This window comes from Canis lupus, chromosome 29, assembly GCF_011100685.1.
Source record: "Canis lupus familiaris isolate Mischka breed German Shepherd chromosome 29, alternate assembly UU_Cfam_GSD_1.0, whole genome shotgun sequence".
Taxonomy (NCBI): Eukaryota; Metazoa; Chordata; class Mammalia; order Carnivora; family Canidae; genus Canis; species Canis lupus.
In genome coordinates, this window is record NC_049250.1 from 23,792,231 (window position 1) to 23,818,582 (window position 26,352).

At 35.1% G+C, this 26,352-nt stretch overlaps 1 protein-coding gene across 2 annotated transcripts in view; it reads left to right on the forward strand.

Moving 5' to 3' along the window:
* The window catches only part of PI15 (peptidase inhibitor 15), a 31,240-nt gene extending 5,379 nt beyond the window's left edge, over window positions 1–25,861 (forward strand). For both annotated transcript variants that reach the window (XM_038579564.1, XM_038579565.1), the window contains exons 3-6: window positions 14,987–15,105; window positions 16,090–16,222; window positions 16,343–16,458; window positions 19,934–25,861. In XM_038579564.1, the coding sequence (XP_038435492.1) occupies window positions 14,987–15,105; window positions 16,090–16,222; window positions 16,343–16,458; window positions 19,934–20,069 (504 nt within the window). In that variant the 3' untranslated portion in view covers window positions 20,070–25,861. The remainder of the gene's footprint in view (window positions 1–14,986; window positions 15,106–16,089; window positions 16,223–16,342; window positions 16,459–19,933) is intronic.
* The last annotated feature ends 491 nt before the right edge of the window (window positions 25,862–26,352 follow it).

Below are 26,352 nucleotides of genomic sequence, written 5' to 3' on the forward strand. Positions count from 1 at the left end.
ATTCCTTGAATTCAAGTCAATTGAATAAATTGATTTTAAAAATGTTTAGTACTCTCTATAAGAGAATGAGATCCATTATAACAGTAATCTTTGTCTTTAGAGTATAAACAAAACTAAAAAAATACAAAACAAATAAGAAAGAAAACCCTTAGCATATAATTCAGCATAATACACTGCTGCATAGGTTTGATGTAATCAATGATGTACAGATAAATCATGGAGAAATCAAAGAAAGAAGTGATAATCTTTTGTTGGCAGTATCATGAAAGGCTCTTTGGAGGAAGGACATTTGAGGTAGATGTTCAAGAGGGGCAGGGTTGGCTGTTAGAGCAGATAAAATAATGCAAAAACACCAGGAAAGAAAGAGCATAATGCTTTAGCCATGTTTTCGAGGAGTTTGAAAAAGTACTGAGGATCACTTCATACAAAAGTAACTAGGGAGACTGTAGAAGTTTTAGAACAGCATCAAAACTGCATTTTAGAAAGATGGCCCTAACAATTGATGCAGTTTAGATTCCTGGTGGAGTTGGCTGGGAAGTGGCAATCACTGAGTTGGTAGTGCCAGTCCTAAGCAAGGTAAGAAGGTGTTGGACACCTGTGCCTACACAGCAGCAGGTGTGAAGAACTACCTAAAGCATGATGCATGAGATACCAGTCTTTGTAGTCAGTATACAGTGATGGAAAGGCAGGTGAAGGACAGTGAAAATATAATGTGGAGATGAGCTGAACAACTTAAAGCTAAGAGACTGTAATATAATTTCAGTATGTTGATAATATGGCCCATTTCATTGGTTTGGTGTCTGCAAAAATTCTATACAGAACTAAGAGGATAAGGCTTCCTAGACTTCTTTGGAAAAGAGAAAAATACTAGTTACCAGTCACAGCAGGTAGTAAAGTAACAGAAATCATGACTCCAATGAATGAGTGGAGAATAGATTAATGCATCCTTGGAAATAGCCAATAAACTATTTGCCTACGGTAATTTATGGCTCAGAAAGGATGAAAAAGCTGATTTTGTTCATTTGGGCTTCATGTGGAAGAGGATGTAGATGGTGTTAAACTCCTTTTTTTCTTTATTCAGTAGTTGACCAAACTCTTGTGATGTCTATCGTTGTCTTTTTTTTTTTTTTTTTAATGAAACCATATATTGTCCCAGATGGCACATTTCCTCTCATTTGGGAAGGATAACTCAATTTTCTTGTTATAAACAAGAGAAATTTGATGTGTCTAACCTAAATCTTTTCAATGAATGCTTTTATGACTACTAGAAAGCCTCGTGAGACCCGTTGCCAGCCAGCGGTGAACTGAGAAAGACTGCTGACAGGAAGGCATTTCTCCAGTGCTTTTGGAACTCCACATTCCTGTTCTCATAGATGTAGAGCCTTTTAAGTGTCTTGGCTTCCATTAGAGACTGGGCACATTTTGTAGGAATTTTCTTCCAAGGTGCACGTTGCTTAATATTACTTAGTGTTACTTATATATGAATGTTCAACTCTTCATGTATGGAGCCAGCTGAAGGTTGAGAACATTTTCTTTGTGACCATTTTGAATACAGGCTCTAAAGCGCAAATGGAAATGTTAACACAGTATGATTCAGAACCTCACCATGAGGTGGTAGGCAGAAAAGCTGTGAATCACATGCAAGCCATATATATATGGTGACTATATTTCCTAGTATTACAACACTGCTTTTTTGATGGCAAATGATATTTGACCACATACAACAGTGTAGAAAAATAAGTCTATTGTATTTCCTGCTAAGTATTTGTAGAACCTAGCATTATATCTGTTCCACAGAGAAGACTCAATAAATATTTGTGGAACACCTGAATGAAGTCTTTTAATGTAAAGAACTTTGATGTAAAGAACTGAGGCTCTAATGGTCTGATGGGCAAGAGTCAATGGGCAAGAGTCAATAAATGCATTGTTCAGTCACTCATCTCATAATATTTACTCATGTGCTTGGCACAACTCCAATGACTCCAATGACTTGTGCTGGGGTATTCAATGGGGAGCAAAGAGGCACTCTTATAGAAAGAACTGTGAGCAGACAAGTAAGTGCAAAAACAGTGAGTTGAGTGCTAAAGTAGAAAAAATACAGGGTGCTTTGGGATTACATGAGACATACTTAGGCCAGACGTGGACTCAAGGTATAGAGGGAGGGAAGGTGTAGTAGGTGTGCTAGGGTGCTCTTAGAAGGTAAGTGGTACACTGGAAGCAAGGATAAAAGTTCAATATGACTCGGATAGTATATAAAAGAAAAAGTGGTGCTTGATGAGACTGGAAAAGGCATGCAAAACTTGTTTAGTTTTATTATAAAATCAAAACTTGTTTAGTTTTATTATAAAATCAAGATAAGGTTTTAAGCAGGGAAGTTATATGATTAATTTGCATTTCAGAAAAAAATAATTTGCATTTCAGAAAGGTCATTCTGGCTACAAGGGGAAGAGGAAGGGATTTGATAGGGCAGAAATAAAGGCCGGATGTGCACCCTAGAGGCTGTTCTACTGGTGTAGGTGAGACAACTGAATACTCTAACACTGAAGCCCATTGCTTTGTAACAAAGTGAAGTTAGGGATCAAATCAGTAAGAATAAGTGATTTGAAGGCACCTAGGTGGCATAGTTGGTTAAGCATATGACTCAGGTCATGATCTCAGGGTTGTGAGATGGAGCCTCATGTCCGGCTCTGTGCTGAGCATGGAATCTGCTTGAGGTTCTCTCTCCCTTTCCCTCTGCCTCACCTACATGGCTCACTCTCTAAAATAAATAAATAAATATTTAAAAAATAGAAGTGAGTGAGCTACATTATTAAATAAAGATTTATATGATGAAGCAGTCAAGGAGGACACCTCTGCTTTTGACTAGGACTGCTGGGTTTCTCAGAGTTAGAGAACAAAAAATCAAGGGCAGGTTTCAGGTAGTCATTGAGTGGCTGTAGGTTTATTATCCAGGGTACACATCTACAAAGGTTGAAAAAAGTAGCTAGTATGTGGGAGGGAACATTCTTCAACTATAAAAATTTTTGGATAGGAGTATGCTTTTGTAATCAACGTGTACCGCTCTGCATAATAGGAGTATGGTAGTGTCATGGAGACAGCATGGATGGATGATTTTATGTCTGGGAATCTACTCAAGAATTTTTGCAAGGAAGTTTCGTGTATCTTTTTTTTTTTTTTTTTTTTTTTTAAAAAAAAAAAAGAGTGCTGAGGCTTAAATCAACACAAATCCAAATCTGTTTCAGGGGCCTAGGTAGTACCAGGCCCACCTAGTTCTTTTAACATGCTCAGGATAAAGTTTTCTTGGAAACTAATCAAAGGACTTCAGAATAATAGAAGTTGACTATTCTGGTATGGTGTCCTGAACTTAGCACATGGAAAGCATGTACTAGTCAGTGGCCATTAAATAGTTATGAACTTGAGATGTTTAATAGTCTATGAGAATTTCTGAAGAATGGTGTGCGAAGGGGTTAGAGAAAATCAAGACTAACAGCTTAAACTGGTCAAGGAAAATGTTTGGCATAAAATGCATCATAGACTGAGGTTTGGAGGGATGAGATTCAAATTTTTCCAATCTGTATTACCCATAGTGTCTAAATCAGGTACCAAGCATTTTTTTTGACATGAATATGGAACAATGCCCAACAAGTTGTGTCTTTATACTAAATTTTTCATGACTCTTAAAATTTCACACCACATACTCCAAACTGAAACAGTTGGGGAATGTTGCTTAAGGACACAATGTTTTCTTCTCCTAAAAAGTGCATCATATTCATGTTTTATAATTTCATTAAATATGAACATTCTACCAAATCGGTCTCTCTGCATTCCAGAGAGATCATGTTTTCAGCAGGCAGTAGGTAGGCGGAAAGGCATTTGAATTCCTCTGACCACGTGGGCAATGGTAAGGTTTAGGGTTTGCATGTGTATCATAGGATAGTTTAACAGTCAAGAAATCAGTTTTTAGATTATTAGAACACTGAGTTGGTGAAAAAACTTAACCACAAATGAAAATGTCTTCCTGGCTCATGATTCCAGTATTAAATGGTAGGTGAAGGGTATTATATTTCCCTGGAAGGAGAATTCTTGCTAGAATCCATCAACAAATGATCTTAAAATTTAAAGATAAAACCTATATTAAAGAGGGATTTAAGGAGGGGAATTGATGTTTTAAGACATCTAAAATGTTCTCTAATTTTTATCTTTCACTGTCTGATGTTATTTCCCCTGGAAGCAAGCTCCTTATTATCTATATACAATTCTGGTTTTGATTATTTAGTTGCTTCAGGGTTTATCTGTTTTTACTTTATCTGATTGCCTGCTTTGTTGAGATTAAAGCTTGATGTCTCTTAGACTTTAGGCTGCCAGATAACATGATCAAAAGTGCACCTCACACTGCTTCCCATTTTAGGTGGCTTTCTAGTTCACTTGTCATCACCACCATTCCAGTGCCTGCATTCACTCTTATAATAATTTCTACCATTAAGTATACCCTTGTCTTCTTAGGGCTGTGCGAAATACTCTTCAGTCACAATCTGGTCTAACTCTCAGAAAAGTCTTGAGAGATGAGGACAATTTTTCTCATTTAGAAACAGGAAACTCGGGGCTTGGAGAGCATAAATAACTTCCCCAAGGTCACACAGCAGGTAAATCAAAATGATGAGAATATAGTTCTAAATGACAACAAAGCCCCTGCCTTGAAAGACCGCATACTACACGCTCCCCTTCATGTGTGCATCTCCTGCTCTTGAGACCACTGGCTAAGGTATTTCTCTATAAGCATTTTCTCTGAAGACCTCATTGAATATTAGAAAGTATTTCTTCACATGGAATCAAATCTTGCTCCCAGTATTCTTTCTACTCTTCATAACCATACAGGAAAACTCTGCATTGTGATAGTGCTTCAAGTCTTTTTTTTAAATTTTTTAATTTATTTATGCATGAAAGACACACACACACACACACACACAGAGAGAGAGAGAGAGAGGCAGAGACACAGGTAGAGGGAGAAGCAGGCTCCATGCAGGGAGCCCAACGTGGGACTTGATCCCAGGTCTCCAGGATCACGCCCTGGGCCACAGGTGGCGCTAACCCTCTGAGCCACCCAGGCTGCCCTGCTTCAAGTCTTTGAAAGGTGTAAACATTGATGCTTGGACCCCTGACCCCTGACCTTCTTAGCGTTCAGCCCTTTTGTGTTAAGTATCTATATTAAGCACATCTTGCAGAGTATGGCCAACATAACCTATCAGGAAAAGTCGCACAAAATATTTGCCTTCTGCAAATACTGGAAAGGTAAGAAGTTGTATTATTAAGTAAATAGGAAATCAGTGTACTACCCCACACTTTTTACCACACATACACACATGAATGGTGCGCATTATTGTGGGAAATGGAAGCAGGGTGGCTCTGATCAAGGAATGCCTTTTGTCCTGTTGTCATCTCTAGTTGCATTCCGATATGTGTGTGCTCTTCTTACAGGAAGGTGCCTAAAATATATATGATCTGACAAGTGCAGAGTAACAATGACCAGCTCATTCTCCGTTAATTCTACTTCTATGGCTGCATCCTATAGTTAGGTTTTCAGAATCAGTGGGCACCTTCTCCTGCTGATTTGGATCATATTCTTGTATTCTTATGAGTTGCATATTGGTCAAATGTATACTTTAAATGCAAGTTCAGTGTCATTAGAGTGAAAAATGCTTCTTAAATTTTGTATCTTTTTTTCAAGACTGGATTTTCAGAATGCTTTGTATGTTTCTCCCATGTGTTATTTGTAATATCTTAGTTAATAAAGTCATGTACAATTCCCATGATATCTAAATAAACACTGTAAATCCATCTGTTATTTCTATATTCATATCTGTGTGAGCACAGAATACATGTTCCTTTCTACTGAAATTGTCAGTGTCAGAGTGAATGATGTTGGCTGATTTATATAGCAACAAATACAACGATCTCTCTACCTCTTTCACCAATAATTCTGTCTTCCAAGAATACACAGAACAAATATCATCATAGAGTTTAGCACCCAGCATTTGTGACAGTGAGACTTTTTTTTTTAGATTTTATTTATTTATTCATGAGAGACACAGAGAGAGAAAGGCAAAGACATAGGCAGAGGGAGAAGCAGGCTCCATGCAGGAAGCCCTATGTGGGGCTCGATCCCGGGACTCCAGGATCATGCCCTGAGCTAAAGGCAGACACTCAACCACTGAGCCAACCAGGCATCCCGACAGTGAGACATTTTTGTGATAAAAAGCTATTTTTAATTTTTATTTAAACTTCAAGCAATAACATACTAGAGTTTAGAGGAGGATACCAATGTTAGTGCTTATATGTGAAAACTACCACATGTTAACCTTTAGAAATGTCCCCTTCTTCTTAAGCATCCCCTGTGGTGTGGCAGGGGGCGAGTAGGGTTGGAAGAAGAGAGAAGAGGCCCAAAGTTCTCTGCAACCAAAATGACTCTCCACCAAATAAAGCTTTAGACAATAATTTCTAACCAGAAGAAAATGGAACTACTTTGTAAACACATATTCAAAATCCCCAATCTTAACATTTTGATTTGATAGGTCCAGGATTGGGCTAGGCATCTATCTTCTTGAAAGTTCCCCAGGAGATCTTGGAGTAATTTCTCAGGTGAGAAATTTCTTAAATCATGGTTTAGGATACAAAACTGAGCTGAGGAAAATATTATGTGGTTTAAATATCCACTTGTTTGTTAAGAGACTATATATTGAAAGAATTAATTGGCTAAGCCAAAGGAAGAATTGTCTCAGTGATAATTCTATATTATCAAAAAATTTCACTTGAAATTATTCAGCACCTCCTTTTACAAAATATCATGTGGGCACTGTGGGTCTGCAACATGAAATGCTGCTCATTTAGGAATATACTTGACTGACGAAGGAAACTTTAAAATAAGCAAACTTTAAGTAGCACATGATTTAAGTAGCACATGATTCTTTTGGAGTTTTTTAATGTAATGCATTATATACATTATGTATAACGTGTTGTATAATAATACATTTATATGATATTTACAGTTTGCAGTTCATTTATTCGTTTGGTATGTTTTTGTTATCTGTCTCTTCCCTAAACTTTGAGATAGAGTCTGTGTCCACCTGCTGGCTGTTGAATTCAGAGTATCCATTGCCTCCCAGTGAATATTCATTTACTGGCTGTGTAGATGAATGCATTACCTAAGGTCCCATTGGTTAATCTGGAAATGTGTATTTCTTGCATTTTCCACTGTTGAGGACAAAACAGCAGTCCGTGCGTGGTAAGTCTGTTGTAGGAGGTTTGGGGCAAAGGTGGCTCCAGGGACACTCTTTCCTGCCACCACCCATGGATATTAGGAGGGAAGATGTCACATCTATGTCAGCATATTGGTGATAATGATATCTTACATCAGAGTTCATAAACTGTAGGTCCATCAAACATTCTGATTAGTGAGCATGTTTAATTTTCTCTGCAGGATATTGAATGGTAGGAATTTTGCATTTTTTAAATTTATTTGCCAAATGTTAAAGTTGATACATTTCATATATTCATCAGGATTTCCAGATTATCCTGAAGAGAGGAAAGTTCTAGAGACATTGAGCCTACTTCCTACTTGTTAACAATTGGTTAGAGGGGCACCTGGGTGGCTCAGTGGTTGAGTGTCTGCCTGTGGCTCAAGGTCATGATCCTAGGGTCCTCTGCCTGTGTCTCTGCCTCTCTCTCTCTCTGTGTCTCTCATGAATAAATAAATAAAATCTTTAAAAAAAACCAATTGTTAGAGAGGAGTAGCTTCTTTGGATGGGGAAAATTTGCTCATTTCTGGTTCTCTTTTTTTTTTCTCTATGTAACTGTCCATAGGTCAAGCAGCAGTTGCACTTTGCCATCTTACACCCAATCCTACTTTATTCATTTTCCTTACAAACCGTCCCCCCAGCATAGTGATTTGAGTGCAACTATATTTATATAGTACTCTAATATTTTCAAAGCACTTGAGTCAAATACAGTTTCTTAGTGCAAATTTAGTCATGCATAGATTTAAAGAGCTGGAACTTTCTTTCCTAAACACTAATTGTATTTAAATACTCTTATTTCAAATTCTGAATGTATTATCTTTTATCCATGCCCTCATTAACATATATTAAGGCCTCATATATATGAAGCACTCCCTCAGTTAGGTGTCTCTTGCAATGACCTAGATGACAGATAATGATGGTTTTGACCAAGGTGGTAGCAATAGTGGTGTTGATCAGTGGTTGTATTCTGAAGGTACAGTATTTTGAAGGTAGGATCAACAAGGTATGTGATGGAGCAGACCAAGATTATGAAGCAAAGAAAGCATAAAGAGGACCATTTATATTTTTGGCCTGAGCAACTATAACAGCATTTGGTAAATTTCTTCTGTAAAGGATCAAATATAAGTATGGCATATGTTGTACCTACTCAATTCTGCTTTTGTAGCACAGCAGCAGCCATAGACAATATTTAACAGGCACAGGGACTGAATGAGAAGATGGGAAATGCCATTGACTGGTGGACGAAACACTAAGGAGTAGCTGGTGAGGGGATAAAGAGTGGGATGGGACTGTGAATATCTGGAGCTCAATTTGGGTATGCTAAATGGAGGCTTAAAGTAGATAGGTAGGTAGGTAGGTAGGTAGGTAGGTAGGTAGGTAGGTAAATTAGTCTGGAATTCGACTGAGTGGGCTGGAGATAAAATTGGGAACAAAACCACCAGCATATAAATGCTATTTCAGTCTATGAGACTGGATGAGATTACCTAGGCAGTGAATATGGATGAAACAACGGTGGGGGGGAAGGGAAATATGGATGTGGCCTGTGTCCTGAGAACCCCCTAGCACATGGAAGTTGGAACAATGAGGAAGAATCAGCAAGCATATGGAGAAGCAGCAACCAGAAGAAATCAAGGCAAGTGTAGGGTTATGAAACCAAGAGATGGGGGCAGGGGGTGTCCAGAAAGAGCAGGTGGACAGGCATGCCACACATTGCCAATAGAACAACTGAGATGGTGACCAGGAAATGGCCACTGATGGCATTGATAAGAGCTGTTTGGGTGGAGTGGAGGTGGGGTGGGGAGTCTGCCAGTGTGGACTCAATAGAGAAGAGAAGAAGAAAAACTGGAAACTCTCAGTTAAGACAACTCTCAGGGAATTTCATTGTAAGAGAAAGGAGAGAATGATGCAGTAATTGGAAGATGAAAAGGGATCAAGAGAGGCCTTTTTTTGTTTGTTTGTTGTTAAGAAATTTATGTCATTAGCAATGATCCCCTCTAAAGAAAAGTCTACTTCACATCATCTCTTTATAGAAATTTTTCTTTCCCACCTACATGAAAAGTAGTACTCATCGTACCTGAGGACAGTCATTATCTTCTTTTAAGCATTTAAAAAATGCTTAGGACCCTACATTGGTATTTTTATGATATAATGTGTTCTCATATTTTGTAGTTATTTTTGAGGCTTGAGGAAATTTTTTTTAATCAAGTTCCTTTAACTATCTACTTCTATAAAGTAGAATCGGTTTCATGAGTCTAATCAATGTCCAGAATTTCCCATATGAAAGCCCTTTCTTTTCCTCTTCCCTACCCCACCTGACATCACCCTCTATCTGTCTAGCCTTACCAAAGCTCCTTCCTACCCTCCTGTCTTGTTTAACACTGGGTCTGGTGTATTCAGCTCTTAGTGTCCTTTACCGATCATGGCACAGGCATTTCTACCTAATGGGGACAAATGAATCTATTTCAAATTAGAACCACAATCATGCCTGTGAAGCATTTTAAAAGTTTTTTGGCTGCCCTCAGAGGAAATAATTTTGTCATCACTTAATTTCTTTGTAATCGTTCTTTCTCACTTTTATAAATCAGTATTCTTTTTCCAATTTGACTAACCCAGGAAAAGATCAGTCTTAGAAGACTTATTTCTTTAAAACCTCAAAGCTTGTCTATCTAAATTGACTTAGTTTTTATCAGAATATACAAGAAATGACAACATAAATGTCAAAACACACAAAAAACATGGCTCCAATGGCATTGTTACCATAGCGTCTATGACAATAACTGATTTAGAAATGTGTCTCTTTTTAGCATTTTATGTCTTTGAAGATGGTATTCACCAGCAGAACAGATTTCCCAAGAGGTCAAATTGATATTCCTGGTTCTTCCTTAATTTAGATGCAATTCTTGTATCTTGGTCTATTCATAAATCTAGGATTCTGACAAACACATTTGTTTGATATTTATTACCAGCAGATTTAACTAAATTTCCTAAACTGCCATTTATACACTTAATATATTTGAGTTCTAAAAGTATTTCAATTGATTCATTGAAAATAATTTTCATATGTTGAAGTGTCTTAAAAGTCTAAGAAATACAGTGACTCTTAAGTTCTAAATTTTGAAATACTATTTTTAAAATTTAAGATTTTCTTGTGATTTTCAGCTTAAAATCACAAGCTAAATAATTACTCAGTGATTTACTTATGTAATTACAAGGGTAACCTGTTGCTTTAATGGGCACATTTTCTTAACTTTTACTAATTATTACGAATTTTAATATCAAGTGCACAGAGGTTCCTTAGCCAGGAATTCTTTGCTAATACCTCAAATTTGATTCTTTCAAACATTCCTACATTTAAATCTTATGTGTAGAATTAAAATATGATACCATTTTTAAAGGAACACTATTTCATTTCAGACAATGTTGAGGATGTATTTCCAAGTAATTTTTAGGGTTGCCTTCCAGTCTGACTACATTTCTTGTCCAAGATGTTGACTGGGATTTAAGATGGGCGCTTCAGATGTCAATGTGCTTCGTGATTCTGGCTGTCACTGTGTTGTGGATACCAAAACTTACAGATGGCTGGCAAAACAACCTCATCCCTGGGCTGGATCATATCACTATCCAATTCTTCTGTCTGCTTATGAAAGTCAGCGAACTTCTCCCATACTGCAACATTCTTTGATTTGATTTGGTATTTCTTTGGCTCAAGCTCTAAAGACTACTAAACTTGATGAGAATCTACATTCTTTTCATACCCTTCCTATTTCTTGGAGCTACAACTCTTCTAGATATTCAAATGACATCAGTTTAAATTTTGGATATTGCTCATGGCTTAGTGCAGCAATGTGGTTTCTACAGACAAGATGCTAACTTTATTTATAAGTAGAATAGTTCATGGTGAACATTTTAGTCCAAAGATAAATCAATAATTTTATAAGCTGACCAACTAAATGTCTCTAACAACAAGGAATGGAAGAAAACTTTGGAGCAGTAGGGCATACCTACAAGCATAGGATTGCTCTGACACTGTTTTAAACCATCTTTATTTTGTGCACTATCTAATTTAATCATAATACCTAAGTTCTAGTGGGTCTGATAAATGTTTTTGGGTATCCATTCATAATATTTCTAATTTTTGCCTCCGTTTTAGGAGGCAAGATCAAATTTTAAGTGCTTATAACTAAATTTTTTTGTGAACTCGTATTACCTATTTAGAAGGGCAAAACCTAAAAATAAGAATGTTCAAGCTGGTTGAATAAAAGCTAAGTAAGTGTCAGGTATTTAGTATTTCCAACAAAAGGTAATAAATACTATGTTGCATATTTACTAGGCATTCCATAGGATGTTAAATAAGTGCACATGTGTGCCCTTTTATGTTGCTGTATTTGTAGGATCCAATATAAAATTATTTCAAATAAATGCTACACATACTCAGAAAAATTCAGCAGATTGCTCATCAAGCATCCAGAAATGTATATGCTAAGTTAAATGCTTAAGCAATTTATATCTTCATTTCATGAACTTTGTAAGTTGCTAAAATTATTTTACATAGTTGTACTAGCCACATTCATTTCAGTTTAGAGCTTCTGGATAGGAAAATATAGATCATATTGGACCACTCCCTACAGTCCCCATTTTTTAAAAAAAATTTTCTGTTGTTATTAAATAAAGTTATCATTTCTTGCTATTTTCAAACCTCAAAGATTTCTCATCATATTAGAGAATTTAAATACCACTGGATATTAGGGGATAAATAATATACCCATTTTCTCCTGAAAGTTATAACCAATGGAGAAAGATAGCAAATGTAGATCTTAACTTTATTTGTAGATGTGATTGACATAATTCCTAAATTTCAGAGCCACCTACTCAAGCTGGATCTCCCCCTGTCTACAGGATAAGTGTGAGTCTTGCTTGAGGTCAAAGAGTCAAGAAAGAGTATAGCACCTTTGACTTCCCCTGCAGTGAGTATCAAAGTATAGTAGACCATGTGTCCTACAGGAAGTCAAAATGATTAGCTTTCCTTGGAGGATCTAGCCCATGCCCATTAAGCTCTCTCATATCTTCTTCCAGGAACACAGGGACACAGAAATCCCTCCCATCAGTTCCCTAAAAATAATCATAGAGAGAGAAATTGATTATCCCTTCTCCTCCCTAACCATCTCCAAAACTTTTATTGTAATATTTGTACATAGAAACTCATGCTTAAAAATGTAGACACTAGTAATGCTAAATACATTGTCTTCTTATCAAAATCCCTTATGGTTAACAAAATATGCTCACGTAAGATATTTTTCAGGCATGAACTTTGTGCCTTATCTTTTTGACATATACAAAATTAGGTTGTAAAATATAAGAATGAGTATAAAGATAGAATTATATATGCTAAATTATTTGTAAATTCTTAACAGATTTAAATATTATTAATTATTTTGAAAAGAATCTAGTTTTATTCTCTTGATGGAATGGAAAGGGCTAGAATTGAGCAAGTTGTAGGCCAATATTACATACACTGTACTGGCTTGGATGCTGGTGCTGGTCAGGTATATTAAATCATGAGAAGTGAAGATGAAAGATACCCTAGAAATGACCTCATCCAATCTTATTTTACAGATAAGTTAAATGGGAGAAAGAATAATTGACTTGAATAATGTCTTGAATTATAGACAATCTCAGCAGTAGAACTAGGGTTAGAACACAAAATTTTTATTTTCAGGTCAATGTTATCTGTGCCATGCTGTGCTGATACTTTAGGAAAGACTATAATGAAGTGTTTTTAGCAGTTGTCGATCTGAGTGTATATTGTAGTTCAATATTTAAATAATACTTAGATGCATTTTTCCCCCAAGTGATCACAATTAATTTGGAACCCATCAGTGGACATAATTTTTGATGCCATTCCATCTAGAATTCCTTTGTGAATCAATTGTGCTATTTTGTCCCTCAGTGAAGTGTAATCCATATTTCATAAATCCATATTTCATTAAAAATGTAAAAAGAGTAAATACCAGATAAATCTATTATCAGCCAAACAAACGTTTTTTTTTTAATATTTTGTTTGTTTATTTATTTATTTATTTATTTATTTATTTATGAGAGAGGGAGGGGTAGAGGGGGAGGGAGAGGGACAAGCAAACTCCTCACTGAGTGCAGAACCTGATTTAGGGATTTCAGGACCCTGAGATCATGATCTGAGTTGAAATCTAGAGTCCCGTGCTCAACTGACTGAGCTACCCAGGCACCCGAATGCTTTTAAAAGTTAATTCCAATCCTAGGATACTATGCCTTTCATTATAAACTTATTTTGTACTGTTTGATACACTTTGTCTAGATTTTTATAGATAAAACAAAGGACAAGTATGAAGCAATAATTCATAAAATTTATGTCTGACCTAAGCAACTGAGAAAGCCATATTACAAAATCTACTATGATAGAGTATTTTCCATTTTTGATACTATATTTAACATTGATTACTTACTGATTAAAAAGGCATTGTGTAATGTTTTGTATATTTAATTTAATCCTCGGGGCACCTCGGTGGCTCAGTGGTTAAGAGTCTGCCTTTGACTGAGGTCGTGCTATCAGGGTCCTGGGATTGAGTCCCATATCAGGCTGCCCACCAGGATTCTGCTTCTCTCTCTATGTCTCTGACTCTCTCTGTGTGTTTCTCATGACTGAATAAATAAAATCTTTTAAAAATTTAATCCTCAAAGTTGGCAGATGATATTCTGGATAACTAAGGAAAGTATGTCTTTCTATAGCTCCTTAAGTGATGTACCTTTTTATATGGACAATCAATTTAAACACCTTCTTTTTTTTAGAACAATTACTATTTTTCTTTATTTAATTGAACTGCAGGGATGCCTGGGTGGCTCAGTGGTTTAGCGCCTGCCTATGGCCCAGGGCATGATCCTGGATACCCAGGTTCGAGTCCCACGTCGGGCTCCCTGCATGGAGCCTGCTTCTCCCTCTGCCTGTGTCTCTGCCTCTCTCTCTGTGTCTCTCATGAATAAATAAATAAAATCTTAAAAAAAATAATTTAACAGTAATATGCTACATTTTCATAGCAGTTTTATGTAGCACAATTTTTTATTATAATTTTTTCTAATTTATACCAACTAAAATTTTATTATTATTATTATTATTATTATTACTAAAGATTCAAATGCTATAAAATATGAAGGCTCCTTGGGAATTATTTTACTACAATATAGTTTGACCTTTAAAAATTGCAATATAATATTAAGCATTATTAATTTTGGTAAATTGATTTGAATAAATAATTTGATGATATTAATGTCTAAGATATGTTAATAGCATGCCTCCTCATTGCTATGAAGATGACCTCTAGGAACATCAATGGACTTTAGTGGATTCAAAATTCAGTGGTCAGTATGAGGTGTTCCCCTGGCTACATCTAGATGTCGTATTTTTGTTAGCCTATCCTTTATAAAACTGATGTCTGGACTTCAGATTTCAATGACACTGTAAAAATAATGTTTTCTGTGATATAATCATATTGTATTATGGAATTTTTTATATCAATGGTCTGAACTTGCTTTCTTTAATGAAAATAGTCTAAGGAACCAGAAGTGAAAGAACTTTAGGAAATAGTAATACCATTTCTTCTATCTTTTTGTCAGTTACTAGCAAAACTTGTAAAGCTGAAGGTTTTTTTTTTTCCCCTTCACAGGTTTGGGATGAAAATCTTGCAAAATCTGCAGAGGCTTGGGCAGCTACTTGCATTTGGGATCATGGACCTTCTTACTTACTGAGATTTTTGGGCCAAAATCTATCTGTACGAACTGGAAGGTAGGAATCAGTTTCATTGATACTGTTCATCCACACACTTTGTTACTTATGGATCCCAAGGGGAGTGACACCACTTTCAAGTAATATCAGCAGATATATATTGAGTGCTCACTCTGTGTCAGGCAATGATACTTGGCCTGTGACTGTTTCAGATAGTTTCAAGGAGTATTTAATTTGTTAAAAAGACCTAAAAAGACCAATCTCCCCTTTCACTTTTGGAACACCCTTTCTTAGTCCATGTCCTCCCAGAATCTTTGAAAGGATCAAGCGATGCTATATACTGCACCCTGATTTTCCCACGTAAGGAAAAAATTTTGAATGTAGCAGAGGCCATTCTTGTGTTTATTCAGCTTTCCCGTGGTTACATCTATCTGTATGTCTGTGTGTGTTATATATTTACATATATATGAATACACGCACTTACACACACACACATGTATAGGCAAGTATGTGCAACTATGAGAAAGGCCGTACCCAGTAATAGGATAATTTTTCCACCACTGTGGAATGTCATCATCCAACATTCCAAAGACCTATTCTCTTCCATATACAGGAGAAAAATCAGTTGTGCTATTGTTAAAATTAAAGTGATTCAAGTTTAAGGAAAAAACACACTGAGTTCTAGTATCACAACTACTTTTATATATCTAATTTTTAGTTGCATATATGATTCTGGTGGGAGAGATTTTGACATTGATAAAACAAGAAAAATATGAAGATTCCTGAAATATTTGTATTTCTCTTTTTGAAACAACCAGACATGTACTTAAACAAATGTAGGCTCACTTATGTTAGTCCCGAGCATTTTCATGCTTGGCCCTACTTGGAAGAATAGGTGATGATGGTAATTGTGAGGCTTGGATTTGCTCTTGATTCATCATGAATAATCTGCAAAAAAGAACTATTAACTTACAATTTAACTTGAGTCCACTATAAATTACCCCTGCTACACTCTAAGTTCTCATTGTTTTTCTTGGTATCTAGATATCGCTCTATTCTCCAGTTGGTCAAGCCATGGTATGATGAAGTGAAAGATTATGCTTTTCCATATCCTCAGGATTGCAATCCCAGATGTCCTATGAGATGTTTCGGTCCTATGTGCACACATTATACGCAGGTTATTTCAATTGTCTTGTTAATTTTTGATTCATAGTTTTAAAAATGCTCTTACTATTTTGGGGAACATGCATTTACTTAGCTTTTACTTCAATTATGATGTATTGGTTTATTTTTGCAGATGGTTTGGGCCACCTCCAATCGGATAGGTTGTGCAATTCATACTTGCCAAAACATGAATGTCTGGGGAGCTGTGTGGCGACGTGCAGTTTACCTGGTATGCAACTATGCCCCAAAGTAAGTACTAGGCTGGATTCTACTTCCTGGAACCTTTTATGATATTAAATACCTCCAGTCTGGTAGTTATTTTAATGTGAATAAGATTTAATTACAATAGCCTCCAATTCTCAATTCTCCTATCATCCCAATAAAAATAATGAGATGAGCAGTTATTTTTCACAGAGACAGGGATTTGGGGAAAAAATTGTAGGCAAAACAATTTGAGATACAGAGATTCACTAAATTCTCTTCACTAACTTATTTTAGTCATGACCATTGTAAAACAAACACTGTACTCTCAGGCTTTTGATAGTTCTATAAAAGTTATCAGAAAAGAATCTTGTTCTATAAAAGTTATCAGAAAAGAATCTTGTAGGAATTTATCAACACTGACAATATTTTCTTCTATCAGTACTGGAATGTTGGCATATTTTTTTCACTGGAAAAGCAAAACAAGAGTCCTTTCTTCTTGCTTTTAAGAGTAAAGCTTAAAGTTATAGTTTACTAATTTTACAGCTAAGGAGTCATTCATTGCCAGAAAGGAAAATTAAAATGCTATGACTTCTTTTTAAATTAAAGCTTTGCCATGATTTAAATTTCAGTATTGAAAATTTAAAAATTTTTCATTAGGGGAGCCTGCGTAGCTCAAATGATTGAGTCCCACTCTTGATTTCATGATCTCAGGGTGGGGCTCCGCAGGGAGTCTGCTTGAAATTAGCTCTGTGCCTCTACCTGTGCCCCTCCCCCCCAAGTGTGCATGCATGTGTGCACGCTCTTTCTATCTCTCTCTCAAATAAATAAATCTTTAAAAAAATAAAAACAAAACATTAAATGTATTGTGAAAATTGATCAAAGATTATAAAATATAGCCATATTTATAAATATTCTTTATAAGATAAAGATAAATAAGCATTTGTTAACATTTGATAAAATGCCTTCTTGATAACAATAACTCTTCAGATGATAAAATGTTCCAGTATTTATACATGAGTCTGTTCCCATTTGGAGTAAATAGCAAAATGTGCAAAGGATTTATGACACTCTTGGTGTCTTCCAAAGTAAGTCCCAAACAAAGATTTTCTCCAGCTTTGCCAATATGGGGAGGGAATGAGAAAATGTTTCACAAATAACCACATTACTCATTTCTATGGTAGTATGCCAGTGGCAGTGTTTTTGCAAAGTTAGAAAAATAGCAATTTTCCCCATGGTCCCCCTTCACAATTATTAGAATAATAAGATTTGGAAAGTAGAATGTGTCTGCATTACAAAAAGCATTAAAATTGCGCATTTGTTTGATATTTTCAGTTTCACACTTTATATTTTCCTATTAAGTCTTTACCCTTCTTCCTGACATAAATAGGCCAAGTAGGACTCAAATAGTGAAAGAGATTTTTATTTCATTTCTTTAGTTATTCTGTTTTTAAACACTGATTCAAATTTTCTAATATTATTGATGAGATATTTGATTCTTTTATAAGTACAGGAGATTAAGATACTGTTTTAATATGCTTTATTTGTTGTAAAAAGAACCATTATTTTGAAACCTAGGCAATGAAAGAAGTTTTAAAATCCTGCCTGATATTTGAGTATGAATTTTCCAATGCCAGTATAAAGTTATCTCAAGTCTGTTTTTTAGGGGGAATAAAGAGAGAGGTGGAGAGACAGAAGGAAATACAGGAGAATTTAGATGGAATAGAACAAAAAAATAGAAGTATGAATAATATGTTTATTAGTTGACTGATTTAGTTTTGAATATAATTATCCTCTATTGAGTAAAAATCTGTGATTTATGTAAAAGTTTGTAATGTAATATGTAAACTTTTTATGTATAATAAAATTGTATTTCTAAGTTTATGTTACCAAAAATATGTGCTATATAATTTCAGAAAGTTGTGTAGAATAAATAGAAAAATATTAAAATAGCATTGGCTGGGCCCATATACACTTATAGTTTTGGGTAAAGATACAGAGAGAAATAAGATTATGAATATAAAATAGAAGAGATTAGGATAAAGGAGTGAGCTACACTCATAAGAGAATGGGCCTCCCTGAGTGTTTTGGAGTAAGCAGGCATCATTATCCAAATTATGCTCAAGGAAGCTTATCCAGAGGGCAGAGTATAGAATAAACTAAATAGAGATGGGTGCTCTTGAAATATGAAACGCCAATCAGCATGTTTACTATTTTTATAGATAGATAAATTTTTCTCTATAAATATTTTATAGATTTTTTAAATGGCTCAATTTTTAACTGGTTGATTTAAGCAGATATTTTATGTAGATATACTATAAGAGTCACTACTTGAGTTTCCTCAGATCTTAAAGATGAGAACCACTTGCTTCTTATTTTAGCCTCTTACCCACTGTTGTCTTATCTTCAACTCTGAATTTTTACTACTGACTATGAAATCTCCTCCTGACCATTCAGTTGCCTTCAAATTGCTGGCTGTTGCTATTTCTCAGTACTCCAGGTACTAATCACCATGCCACTGAAAATACATTTATTATTTTTTCCTTCATAATTGACCAGTTAGGCATTGTGGGTGTTTCCAACTATCATAAATGATGAATTTGATCAGGGCCGTAAATACAGGTAACAATACTGACAACACAAAATAATTAAGTTTCATGTGTTTAGCATTATCAAAAAACAAATAGTATCACTAAAAACAAAAACTGAGTTTACACATGTGTAAAGGTTTTGAAATCACCTTTAATTGCATCCCTGAGCCCTTAGTCTCTTATCAATGACAACTTATGACAACCTGCTCATTTCATCATTTCTAAGCCTCCCAGAACATACTAAGTGCATGTATATATTACCATCCTTAGCATTAGCAGGAGTTTTAAAAATGGGAATATGAAAAATAAATAAATAAATAAAAATGGGAATATGTCTTGCCAATGTACTCTAGAAGGCAGTTTTAGGGCAGAGACAGATCCAGTGACTGAATAAGCCTTGAGCCTGGCATCAGACAACTAGTTATGTCGCCATTCATTGTAGTGCTTCACTTCTTATCTCCAAATTAAGATAGTATTAGGTGTTCCAGAGAGAAATATTTAAAAAGTAAGATATCTAGAATAATAAGTTACTGTATAAATAAGAAATGGAGGCACACCTGGGTGCATTAAGTGTCTGCCTTTGGCTCAGGTCATTGTCCCAGGGTTCTAGGATCCCAGGGTCCTGGGATTGAACCTAGGTTCCCTGGTCTCTGCTCCACGGGGACTCTGCTTCTCCCTCTGCCTCTACCTCCCCACTCACTAGTTCGTGCTCTCTCATGCATACACACACTCTCTCTCAAATAAATAAATAAAATCTTTTTTTTTTTAAGAAATGGATATAATTTTCATTGCCTTTCTAAACTGACAAATGTCTCAAAAAGATCATTACATATCAAGCCACGTGGTCATGTGCATAAGGACAATCATATATTTTTTAATGGGCACTAATGTAGCACTAATGTTATCTTTGTACTTTCTTTTCTTCTCTCTAGGGGAAATTGGATTGGAGAAGCACCATATAAAGTAGGGGTACCATGTTCAGCTTGCCCTCCAAGTTACGGAGGCTCTTGCACTGACAATCTTTGTTTTCCGGGAGTAACGTCAAACTACCTATACTGGTTTAAGTAAGCTTGTATTTCCTCCAGGAAATAGAATGGTTTCTGAGAATCATAGGCATATATATATATTGAGTTTTGCACATATTATACATATTTTATAATAATCTTTTCCCTTTTATTATTCATTGTATAAATTAGTGTTTGTCTAGTATGTTTGTTTCATCTATGAGGTAATCAAAACATCCATTTCTATCTTCTGACCTCTCAAACCAAGTTAAAATGTTGTATATGTAGTATTGACACTGTCAATACATCCAATTCTAAAAATTGCTTTCTGAAGGAATTATGTTAGATTTGTGAGGAAAAAAAATATATTTGACCTGTAGTTTATATGTGTGTATGTAGATACATGTACACATATGTGTGTGTGTATATATACATGCACAAACATATAATAGATGATGTAACATAGGCAACAATGGGAAATTTAAAATTTTAAATTATGGTGAATTTAAAAATATACAATTCTGAAATATATATGAGGTGGTGGGACATCTTTAGCACCCATTTTATAATGGGTTATTTGCAAAATAACACTCTGTGCTTTCTGGACAAAATAATTTAATTGAGCCACCAAGGATTTCATTCTGGAGGTATTTTGTCTTATTTTGGTTCACCAAAGGATATGCTCAACTTATATGTTTCAAGTCATGCCTTTTGCTTAATCTCTTTTACTGAATTAGTAATCATGTGTTGAGTGCAAGGCACTCTGCTAGTTATTTTCTGGTAATGTAAAGAGAATGAGATATGGTTCCTGCCTTCAAGAAGCTCACAAAGATATTCAGGAAATAATGCAGTTTAAGATTTTGCTGCAAAATTACATTTATTTTGACAAATTGATTTTAGTGTATGTTTGAGGAAGTAGATGCCACAATGGTCACCTCTAGATGGGTTAGGTGATGAGGCTCACTGTGTAATCTGTACAGCTTTTGGTTAGCATGAAAATGTAGCTACACCACTTGGAACTAAGAGAGGCAGAGAAGAATTAATTGCCCAGGGATTACTGTATTAGAATAAATAGTTGTGAGTTTGGAAGGACACACTAAAAAATCTGACTTGGCCCAGGACAATTAAGATTTAGGAGATAGGTATGAAAAGTCACAGAAGTAGGGTTACTCGTTATAGACGAGACCTTCAGAAGGGTCTTTCCTGAGTCCAAGATATCTTGAGGCCTGTCAGCAGAGGGTAAAGGGTGCCAGAAACATGTTAGAGGCCAAGGACATTTCCATCTTTTCGTGTCATTAGCTGGCCAGCATCAGTCCAATAACCACGAGCCTCTGGATATCACATTAAAGATCCTGCAGGCACACCGCAGTTATGGATGGGCAAAGTGGCCTTCTTCAGAGGATTTCTTAAGGATTAATTAGCAAATCTTATTTCCATGTCTATGTAGAAGAATAATTTTCAGTTCCCCACTGAGTTTGATTGTGGAAGTTAAATCAAAGTCACAATAAAATTTTCACTCATGTGATTTTGGAACTGCAATGTTTCCTCATGCAGGAAATCACTATTAGAGAAGAAAATTTAACATCTGGGTCAAGACACTTACATTATGTGGCGTGTGTGTGTGTGGGGGGGGGTAGTGAATGAAAGAAGTGAGAGAGAATGAAAGAGAGGGAGAATTGTGTGAGTGAGATTCAAGTTATGTAAAGCTTTTGTAGAATTACAGATAAGCAAACAAGTTAGTTCCAGAGTGCAAATAACAGAAGGAAGCTACTTGTTTAAAATTCTCTACACATTTGCAATTTCTTAGGGCGGATGCACTGAAAAATGGCAGTTAATTAAATCCAGTCAATGAGGGAAAAATCCACCATCTGGAGTTTAGGTTTACATGATGACAAACAATTGGCCTGATTTCTTTTACAAATTGAATGTGGTGACCAAATATTTTGATATTATACTACTCTGCTTTTGTGGGCACATATATAGACTTTATTAAAAACAAATATTTTTGGAGACTGAATGGAGAAGAGGAATAGTTGTAAGATTCAGGCCCCAGTCTAACTTTTATCTAACTATGGGCAATTGGAGAGGAGGCTAATTAGTAGGATGTTTACTTGATTTATCTAGAAAGTATTTTCAGCTTTCATTTTCCTATACTTGTTCTACAGAAGGAGCAAAAGTGCTATTAAACAAAGATGACTATTCTCAGTTCCAGTCCTGTTACTGGATTGCTTGTGTGGCTTGATTTCTCACTTCTGAAAAAGGATAATGATATTTGCTACATATTTCACAGAGGTTCCCCTGAGGCTAAAGTTATGCTATTAGTAGTAATTTATGAATATTAAAAGCATCATGAGTGTGAAACTTATTTGGGACAAATTAAGTTTATGAGCTTCTCTTTGGCAGAAACTCTGTCTGATTCTTTGTATTCATCCCAGTTTCTTATATACTGGCTGTAATGTAATAAGTATCTAATAGATGTGTCTATGGGTATATTTTTAGAATTAACTAAAAAGTCTAGAATTGCAACAATTCAGAGGAGTCCCACCTTTCTATGTTTTATTAAGACAAAAAAATTCTTAACTATAAAGCTCTGAACACATCAAAAATCCAGATAAATCATCAAACATACCAGATTAAGACTAGGGTCAAGGTGCGTATGACTTATACCATAGCCCTTTCCAAATCACAACGAGAGCTATAGATTTATTTATAATTTAACAACTCAGCTGAAAATATAACGGGTATTTTTGTTATGCTATGTGTACTTCTTAAAGTTAGTAATATAAAGTAGGCATGTGAAATGTTTTATTTTCCGGGCTAAGGCAAATGAAAATTTGCTGGTGTCAACAGTGTGTCCTGTTTTTCACAGCATTCAACCATGGTGCTAGGATAGCTACTTCTCACTGTAATTTCCAGGGGCAGAAAGAGTGGGCATCAGATATTTCTTAAGAGCTGCTTCCAATAGTCAATGTTGAGGCTTTCATTTCAAAACCTATCACTCAAAAAAAAAAAAAAAAGAGCATTTTACATATTCTACATTCTACAGCACTGATTCTCTCTATGGCATGGATTTTTCAAATCACCCTCTGATTCAGAAAAAGAGTAAGAAAACTTCTATCGCAATATAGTTTTTCTTTTTGGCTTCTGTGTCATCAGAAGACTGGAAAAATTACAGTCTTAGCTATGAAACTGATGGGTTTCTTTATAGAATTGTGCTGGTGTTGTGGAGGCAACTGTTAGTGTTACTGATTATGACAGATAAGCTTGCTTTTAAAATGTAATGGATATGATTTCTGTTATGATCATTGTTGCCACTGTTTGATAGCCTAAGCAGTGTGATTTCTGCGGTCTGTCAGGGTTTCCCTACCAGCTTCATTTGGCAGCACCATCATGTACACTTGAAACCTTTGTGGAAACATGCATTTGAAAGCTCTGTGCTGCTTCAGCACAGAGCTGACCAGACACTAAGGCAAGTTCACCTGATACAATTCATTCAGACTATTTAAATTGGAGCAGCATGCATTTTTCTCTTTAATAATGCTTGCTTTAAATCAACTTATAACATCGATGGAAGCAGAGTTGATACATTTAGACCAGCTGAAGTGTTTTGTGTTCATACCCTGCTTATTAAATGAATATATAAGCTAAACAGATCATTTGAATGCGTCCAGGAACTCAGCCTATGGTCAATGTTCACCTCTCATATAACAACATTCCCTTGTTCCTCAGTATCACAGGATGCAAATTTTGACATAAATGGAAGCTTTTACCTACTGAAGTGTTTACGGAGAGTGAAGTTAGATTTCTGCCATAAACACACACACACACACACACACACACACACACACACATGACTTACATTGTCATTATATGTGTGGGGGAAAGCATATTTAAACACATGCAAAATTATTTTTAAGACTTATGCCATGATATAATTTTGAATTATGACAGGTCAATCAAAAACTTAGAAAGTTTAATAATTCACTCATTAATGGTGCTGAAAATGTGTTACAACGACCATATCCTTGCTACGATTTTGAGGTTTCTTTTCAGTTAAGGTTTTTATTAAGTGTGAACTATCATTATTGATTCTGGTGCTATACACGTGGTGCTAAATGAATCATTAGCATTAATAGCTTTAGTGATGCTCTTTTTATTCATTGTTAAAAGTGGTATCCATTCAATTTCTGATTCAGAAATATTAATAAAATCCTGTTAAATTAATCTTACCCAGAAAGAGGCCAGTGAACTCTCTTTATGTCTAACTGCCCAACATTATTTAGATGTTACAGAATGTAAATATGCTTCTTTAGAAGTCATCAATTTTCTTTTTTAAGGCATTTTTTGCTTGGCAATGTCCAAATTCAAGTATCACCTGAAGGGTAGAGTGCACCTACACCAACCATGCTGCAGGCACTGGCGCCCTCTGGTGATTGTGAAGATACATTTTTGATGGCTGCTTGGCCTGCAAAAAAGGCCATTTCTTTGGTTCAAAAAAATTTAAGATTTTCAGTATTGGAATTCTTGAATACTCTTTAAATCTGACAACATTTGAAGATGCTTGGCACTATATAGATAAATTTTGAAGAGAATAAGAATTTATCTTGGCATCCACTTTCCTAAATAATATTTTTTTATGATATTTTAGTTCTAAGGTGCTTATTGAAGTGGGTTTTTTTTAACTAGATATTGATAAAGTATATTCTCATTTGGTTTAAATCATAAATATAATTAGAGTTAAAATTAGCAAACAGAATTATAAGTGTGTCTCATTTTCAGAAGTGATTATTTTTATTTAATATAATACATAAGATTAAGAGGAGATATGTCAAAAAATGAATTTCATAAAAAGGGATTATCCATTGGTCTAAAATTTGATAATATTCTTTGCTCATACTATTTAGCTAATGATAAAATCATATTCCACTCAAAGTCCTTCTACCCTAACAAATGTACATACAAACTTAGAATTATATCACCGGATATAGTTAATGAAAACAAAATTTTTAGGTAAACTTCCAGTTGAGGTATGTTATTGACATTATGTGTATGTATCACATAATTGTGATAATCTGTTTTAACAGAAATGTTTCTTAAGCTATGTTAGCATAACCAAATGAAATATATTTTGAAGCAGTTTTCCACATTAGTATTTTCAAACTTATTTTAAAGCAAGAGAACACTTTTTATGATCTCAATTATATATAAAAGCTCTAACGTATACTACACACAAAATGGATCTGCTTCTAACCCAAACCTTCCCCAGTGCCTGGGAAGTTTCATCTGAGAGCCATAGGATTCTATCAAGCAGAAAAACATTGATCTAAAACATCTAATTCCCCCAATTTTTCTCTAAATCAGGTAATTAAAGCAAGAAAAAAATGAGACACTAAATCATTTCAATACCCACTTCACTTTACATATGTTAGAAGCTTCTGGTTTGATGAAGTATTAAATACTGATTTTAACTGGTGCTTGGAGATAGATTGCAGGATCTTGTGTTTTGTTATTTGACAAACAGAATTTTGGTACCATAGTAGTTTGAGAATTGGAGATCATTGTGGTGCACATATGAAAATAATGCGTTTTTACAGTATCTAAATATTTCAAATATGTACATAATCCTAAAATACACTATATCATTTTAGATTTTTTTAAAGATTAACTTGGATAAGTTTTATTCATTACCTAACACTGTGGCAGTAAAAGGTGCTTTGATGTTGTGATATGTCATGAATGTGTATATACATAAAACCTGTGTAAACCTCTCCTTATAAAGCATAGCAAGTGTAGCTTTTTGAGCTCTGCTGTATTTTCTTTCTTTCAATAAAATATTATAATTGTTTTGTTTTAAAAGTATGTCTGTTTTCTTTTTGATAGTTTTAAAATAGATAGTTTTAAAATAGATGGCATGATAATTTTGATAAGCTATGATGAACTACTTTTCCAAAACAACGATTCTATCTTTAATGCATCACTGAAACACACCAAAAATCTTCTATTTTCCTTTTTTCCCCTTTTTTCTTCCCTTCTTTGCCTCATCCTTTCCTTCTTCTCTTCTTTTTCTACTCAATTCCAATAAATATGTTGAAGTGCAAATATAAAAGGCATTTCTATGGAGGAAGAGAAAAAGATCAATGCATCAAGAAGTGCTGGCTGAGGAAAATTGCAGCCATTTGAACATTAATGTTTTTATGCTTCCCTACATAGAGAGCCTAAAGAGAAACCATTGATATTCCTGGGGGAGAGGCACACCTCAGGCCACTAACTGGCCAAGGAGAAAGGATTAAGTCAAGGATCTGAATCTAGGACTTTAAATTTCTCCTTACCATATGTGATACCGTGAT